This window comes from Cynocephalus volans, chromosome 9, assembly GCF_027409185.1.
Source record: "Cynocephalus volans isolate mCynVol1 chromosome 9, mCynVol1.pri, whole genome shotgun sequence".
Lineage (NCBI taxonomy): Eukaryota > Metazoa > Chordata > Mammalia > Dermoptera > Cynocephalidae > Cynocephalus > Cynocephalus volans.
Window position 1 is genome coordinate 882,828 of NC_084468.1, and position 6,777 is coordinate 889,604.

Here is a 6,777-nt window from a genome sequence, read left to right on the forward strand (position 1 = left end):
AACCCACCAGAAGGAGCCGTACTGGGGAAAGGAGCACTCCAACCTCTGAAGGGGCCATGGCAGATCAAGTGAGCCCTTGAGGGGCATCTTGGAGGTTGGGGCCTCTGAGAGCGGCAGCACAGAGCTGCACCCACACAGGAGGGGACGGCAGGGGCCCTGTGGCCACAGCTGAACCTCGAACTTCCTGTCCTATGTGCAGTCGCTGTGGGTGTTGGGTCTGTGGAATGGGCTGACCATGTTGTCTTCTGAAACCTTGTGTCGCCTAAGGGCACGGCCTCCCTGCTGGGGGAGACCCTCGCTCAAGTTTACGTCCCCTTGCCCGGTGGCCTTGTGCATAGTGGCCCTGTGTGCCTGCACGGTGCCAGGAAAGGTGCGAGGACGGCCAACGGTATTTTTCAGGAACAGAGACAGTCTTTATTAAAATGCGAGAAGATCTGTAACATGGGAGTGAAGCTTCTGAGACGCCCCTGTGCACCTGTGGCCCCTGCACAGGGCCAGAGCCACAAATGTGAAAGCTTCGCGCCGGCACCCTGGGCGGGGATGGTCCAGCCCGGGTGTCGTCCGACCAAGCGCTGGGGTGGATGTGCTCTGCATGAAAGAGAAACCTCCCGGTGACGGTGACGTAATAAGTTACAATGGGACATAATTTAGAGTAGAGACTCTGTGCTCCGGGGATTAACTTATCCGTGTGAAAGGAGGACTGTGAGTGTAGACAGGGCCTGGGGTGACCCAGAGAAGGCAGCATGCGGGAAGGGCAGGGTGGGGGTGTCAGCCGCGCCCTCCTCCCTGGCCACCTGCCTGCCGCACTGCCGCAGGCCTCGGACCCAGACCTGAGTCCCCCGGGGCTCGAGGGGCTGAGATGCTGCAGGCTGGGGTCCTAGACGCAGTTGTCAGGGACACACTCGGTCTCCTCCTCGAGCTCGGGGCAGGGGGTGCCGTCATTGGCGGGCTGCACGCGGACGTAGCGTGTCCTGCTCTTGGAGCCAGGCTCCCCGCAGGGACCTCCGCACAGGCCCCAGGATGACCACAGCGACACCTCACAGTCCAGTGGCGTTTCTGGAACTGCACCAAGCACAAGACCAGCCGTGGACACTCGTGAGAGGAGGTGCTTCGTGTGAACGAGGGAAGCCCCAACCCACGTGGTAAGCACTGCAGGAGACCACCCTATAGGTGGACGGAGGCCACCCAACGTGGCCCCTCCAGACTACCCAGCCTCTGGAGCTGTGGCTTCGGTACCAAGCCGGATGCTGTCACTCAAGTGTCGGCTGAGTCTCGGGCTTTGGGAAACCACCCCCAACACTGTGGCACCAAGGCCCCTGGGGGGTCCCGAGAGCGCCTGGAGGGCGCTCCTGCTGTTGAGACACGCTCTGACAGTCTACACCCCCGGCTACGTTCACACACATGAGCACGTAGACGCAAACCCCGCGCTGAGCTTTCAGGCTGTGGGACGGCGTCCCATGGGCTCCGACGTTGCTGGCATCATTGCTCTTGCTTTCCTACGCCTCACCCATTTCCACCACTTTCACGGAAAGTCATTGGTTTGGGGTTATACTTAAATCATCTGGTGATTTCCATTTTTCCAAAGCAAAGTGAAAATGCCTCTTATGTCCGCCACCCACCCACCCAGCCAGGGGGACAGTGATTCTCTGTGGCTGTGTGGCCTGAGGTGGGGGGTGGGGAGCGCCTGCAGAAGGCCAGGAACCAAGGCTGTGCCAAGGTCAATGGACGTGACCCCATCAGTCAGCAACAAGTGTGGCGGGCTCGTGCCAAAGGGCTCCAGTCTCCCCACAATGGGTTCAGGGGAGTTCAGGAAGAGACAGAGTGGATAAAGAGTGCAGGTGGGTGTGCCAGGGGCAGTGCCTGGAATGTTCTAGTAGCCCCAGCTGGGTGCACACCTACAGCAGAGTAGAACAGGGTCTGCAAAGACCCTGGGGAGCTTAGGCTCTGAGCAAGAAGCTCTATCCAGAAACTTGACAGTAGGTGAGGGCTCTGGGACAGCAGCCTGGGTGGGAACACCTGAGCCCCTACATGCCCCGGAGCAGCAGGAGGCCCAGAGCCCCCTCCTCCGGGCTGGTGAAGAGACCACGAATGTTACAGCAGCCCCTGGCCCACAGTGAGAGCCTCACAAAAGCCTCACTGGGGTCCTGCAGATCCCCGTGAGCAGGAAGCCAGAGAGGAGCCAGCCCAGCTTGGTATGGGCCAGGCAGGGGCTTCCTGGAGGGCACCCCCATGTGCCAGGCCTGCCTCTGCCCTTAGGGAGCTGAGAGCCACAGGAGAGCCCCATGTGGGCGATGCATGGTGTGGGGGGTCCCCAGGACACAGCCTCGAGGGCTTGAGGGGAGAGGCCGGCCAGCGAGGGAGGCGGGCACGCGGGAAGCCCTGGGGAGGCTGGTGGGGCAGCTGCATCCTGAGCTGTGGGCAGCTCGAGCAGGCCGCGAGCGGGCACCGTGTCATTGGGCCATGCTCCTCAGAAGCCCTGGTGTTGGGTAGAGAAGGGGCTTGGCTCGGTCCTGCCACTTACAGTGCGAGCTCTTTGCCTGCAACTCTAGACAAGCCCTCCCACCACCAGCTCCGCAGTGTGGTCCCCAGGCTGGCTGGGCCTGCTCTGTCCTCCTCCCCCTCCTCTCCAGGTCCTGCCCCCACTCAGGGCTCACCGTGGCGTCCCCGCCTGGCCCTGCCTGCTGGGCTGCAGCTGAGTCCGCCCTGCCCGGCGCACTGGCCATGCACTCCCTGCCCACTGTGGCCGGGTGTCCCCCAGGGGTGGGGCAGGTCACACTCTCAGGACTTGCTGCCTGGCTGCGCCGGGCTGTGGTGCACGGCCGGTGCTCGACTCGTGTGTCCGCCTGGACAGATGAACAAGGACTCTAAGCCTGAGGTGGGGGAGTGGGTGCCACCCACCGGTGTCCACAGGGCTGAGGCACCAGGACGGGTGCTGGACCACAGCGAGGCCACCCCATTGCAAACGAAGAAGCACCTGGCGCCGGGCGCGGCCTCTGGTCTGGGGCCCGTCTCCCGTCTCCAGCCTCCCTGAGGCTGTCCTTGCTCACGAGTCACGTCCAGGGCATGTGGGGTGGACCCTGAGCCTCCTCAGCTCCAGCCAGAAGCTGGAGGACGACTGGCCCCGTGGCCAGCGAGGCTCTCTGACTGCTGGGTTTGGCCGGCTCCAGCTCTGCCATGGGAATGTCTGTGACTTAGGGGCTATCACCCTGGGGCCCTCAGCACACTGGAGGCTCATCCTGTCTCTCCCGCGTCCATGACAGGTGAGACTCAGGTCCTCAAATGGCCTCAGTTATTTCATCTGTCCTCCCCCCAGCACCAGGGGCTGCCTGGGGCCTTCCGACCAGCTGGCGACCCAGCGTCACTGGGCTCTGTCCCATGGCCTAGAGACACATCCCAGGAGCCGCTCGGCAGGGCTCAGTGGGGAGCCAGTGGCTACCACCCAGAAGCTGTGCAGAGAAGGGACCCCAGTTTGCTCAGACTCCAGATGATGGCCCCGAGAACTAAGAAGATACTGTCGGTTCTCCTGGAGCGCCCACCCCCCTCCCCACGCCGAGGGGCCTGTTAGCAGAGCCCCAGCTGGCCAGGGCGGGACAGGAGGAGCCCGGTGACACAGCTTCCCGGTGGGCAGTGGCGCCTTCTCTGCCGATCTCTGCTGCTTCCCCAACGAGGGGACAGGTGGAACCCAATTTAGCGAGTTTATCACATCTGTCCCTGTCAGCTGTGACATGTGGGGCACCTGCAGGCACATTTCTGAAGGGGACATTATCTCTCTGACACTCTTTGGGGCCTCTTTTCATTAGTCACCGCTAGGCCGAAGCAGTGTGAAACGCTTTCAACTGAGAATATTATGAGTTAAATCTTTGGCTCGTCGCTTGAATCGACCGAATCCTAAACCTTTAAAACTTAGCCTCATCTTGTAACAATGCTGTGAACACCCTATGCGACACTACTCAGAGAGGTTCATGTGACCCAAAGGGTGATGAGCCCTCGGTGCCCGAGAGGCTCCGTGCTCTGATGGGTTATGTTCAGGATGCACCTGGTGCAGCGGTTCTCAGATCACGTGCTCTGTCATGCAGCTCGGCCCTACTGCATGTCACCAGGTGACACATGTCCCATGGGGCCCAGGACGCACACACTGAGCTGTGGCTTCTCACCCATAGGACGTGGCCAGTGGTGGACATGGGATTTTCCTCTGAACCTAAGAGCCTTGGCACTCTGGAGTCATGCATGTTGACCGGAGGGCTCCAGCGTACTTCTGAAGCCCTGGTGGCCTCCTCTCTGCCATCATGGCCCAGCGTCCTCGGGACCAGGCCACCTGCAGCGTGTGTGGGATGGGAAACCTGGACATTACCTGAGAGGCTGTTGAATATCTCGTTGTCCCTGCTGGCCAGGTCCAGGGCGGGTGGGACGAAGGCCCCGGGGCTTTGCTGGAGCCGCGCCAGGGTCACGCTGGCGATTGGAGGCAGAGACTTCAGCCGCGGGTAGTAGAATGAGTTCGCTGGGTGACTGGGAGAGGAGGACGTTATCTAGGGAGGAGGGGGAGGGGTTGGCACAGGGTCCAGGGAGCGGCCTTCACGTGTGTGTGTGGCCCTGCTGGGGCCAGGACCCAGCATCCAGCAGCGCTGTGCAGGAAAACCTGGGCCTCCTGGGAGTGACACACAGCCCAGCAACCCCCACCTGGCTCAGCTGAGACATAGCGATGACGGCACTGGCTGTACTGTGCTCACATGCCAGCAGGGTGGCACATGCTCCTCGAAGCAGCCCATGCAATGCAGGCTTGGATGCTGACCAGCCTTTGCCTCTCCAAGACCCTTGCATCGTGCTCTCTTCCCTCAGTGCCACCAGCCCCCAGGGGTGGGACTGCACCCCGCCTGTTCACTGTGGGGCACTAGAAAGATGGCCAGCCTTGAAACAGGCTCCAGCAGCAGGGATGCCAGAGCCACCTCCAGCAGGCAGGAGTGGGCAGCGTCCTCACAGCCAGGCCCAGGCCCACACGTGGGTCCAGAGCACTCCTGGCACAGTGTGGGTCACCCACCTCGGTCACTGTGTCCTGTGGGATTGTTGCAAAGTTGGGGGAAGAGAAGGTGAAGCCGCTATCTGTCCCTGCGTCGTAGGGGTAAAGGTCCATGGCCACGTGCTCCTTCCAGTGGTCCCCATCGCACAGGTCCAGGCTGTCAATGCCCACGAACCAGTCGGGGCTGGGAACGATGCGTACCACGAAGGACACCTGGTGCAGCAGTGGCTCAGCGGGGTGGAGACCTCCGCAGGGACCCCGCCTCCCCTCGGGCTGCCGCGCCACTTACCAGTGAGTGCCTGGAGCGGACCTCCAGCTCCGTGGACGTCTGCCCGGTGCCACTGGGGACAGCGGGGGCCGAGAACACCTCGTGCACACTCTGGAGCTTCTCTGCAGCAGCCTCGATCTCCTTCATCAGGGCCCAGGCCTCACCGCGCTCGGCGAAGTCCCTGAGCCCGTTGCTGGCGTACTGGTCCTTCCTCCACATGCTGTAGTCAGAGCCGTGCGCTGCCCCTGTGAGGACCACCAGTGTGAGAGGCGGTGGCACGGGCTGGGGTCCCAGCCGCCACCCGAGCACACACCACGCCCCTCCTCCCTTCAGCATCAGCTCTCCCGGCCACCAGGCAGGGAGCCACGTCCGCCCCCGTCATGCGCAGATGGTGACAGTCTGCAGCCGCACATGGCCCCGCACCTGGCTGGTGCGACCAGCGTCCAGCCGGCCTTCCCCGTGACTCCAGCCGCCCTGTCCCCACCACGTCCCCGGAGCCCAGGGCACCACGGGCTGGACGCAGTGGGCGCTTGGCCAGAACTCCCCGCGCCGAGGGCTCCTGGGTGGCCGCTGCGTCCCGACTGCGGGTGCTGTGCAGCGCGCGGGGACCCTGTCGGGGCACACGCCTGCCCTGGGGCGGCGGGGCTGCACTCACCCAGCAGGGACGACCACTGCGCGGGGGGCCGGAACAGCGGGTACTGCTTGGGGAAGGCCGTCTGGCTCCACTTGCCGGTGAAGGCGACGCTGTACTTGGCCAGGGCCGGGGCGGTGCACACGGACTCTGCCCCGAGCGCGCGGCCGGCGGCGGAGCCGAGCGTGGCCAGCACGAGCGCCCAGAGGGCCCTGCCCGGGGCGGCGGCCGCGCCCGGGCTTCCCATCACCTGGAGCGGAGGGAGCGCGGCCACCGCCGGCGCCGTGAGTCCCCAGGGGCTCCCCGCGACGCCCCCGCCCGGGGCGCGACCAGAGAGGGCGACCGGGGAGGGCTCCCCGGCGGCACTTGGGGCGCTGGTGGCTCTGAGGACCGCCGCCGACTCCCCAGAACTCTCGGGGACGGTCTCGGCGCCACCACGCGGGCCCCGGGGGCAGGGAAGCGAGGCCGCGTCGGGGGCCGGGGCGCGCGGTGCTCACCTGGCAGGAGCGGCGGGCCGGGGCGGCCTGTCCCAGCCGGAGCCCGGGGCTGCCACCAGCGACGCTCCACCGCCGGCCGCGGGGCGCACAGGGGCCGTGGGCGGAGGAGGCAGACGCGCCCGCCCGACCCGCCGCAGCCGACCGGTCCCTCTCGGCCCAGCTCGCTCCTGCCGCCGCGGCCTCCCGCGCTCCCGCCCCTTCCTCTGTCCCGCCCCGCCCCTCCCCCGCCCTCCCCCACCCTCCTCCCCCTCCCTCCTCCCCTGCCCTGCCCCCTCCCCCGCCCCCCCGCCCCTCCTCCCCCCGCCCCTCCCCCTCCCCCTCCCTCTCCCCCGTCCCCCTCCCTCTCCCCTCCCCCCCGTCCCTCCTC

The 6,777-nt window shown here is 65.2% G+C and overlaps 1 protein-coding gene across 2 annotated transcripts; it reads right to left on the reverse strand.

Moving 5' to 3' along the window:
• Positions 1-391: 391 nt before the first annotated feature.
• SPON2 (spondin 2) lies at positions 392-6,459 on the reverse strand. Of its 2 annotated transcripts, none has more exons than XM_063108503.1 (6): positions 6,411-6,459; positions 5,938-6,163; positions 5,304-5,527; positions 5,036-5,227; positions 4,352-4,526; positions 392-1,062 (listed from the first exon to the last, which is right to left on the reverse strand). In XM_063108503.1, the coding sequence occupies exons 2-6, from the start codon at positions 6,158-6,160 to the stop codon at positions 878-880; spliced, it is 999 nt and encodes a 332-aa protein (XP_062964573.1). In that variant the 5' UTR covers positions 6,161-6,163; positions 6,411-6,459; the 3' UTR covers positions 392-877. The 2 variants fall into 2 exon arrangements, with proteins under 2 accessions (XP_062964573.1, XP_062964574.1); XM_063108504.1 differs by lacking the exon at positions 6,411-6,459 and having other exon boundaries at positions 392-588; positions 831-1,062; positions 5,938-6,245.
• Between the last annotated feature and the right edge of the window lie 318 nt (positions 6,460-6,777).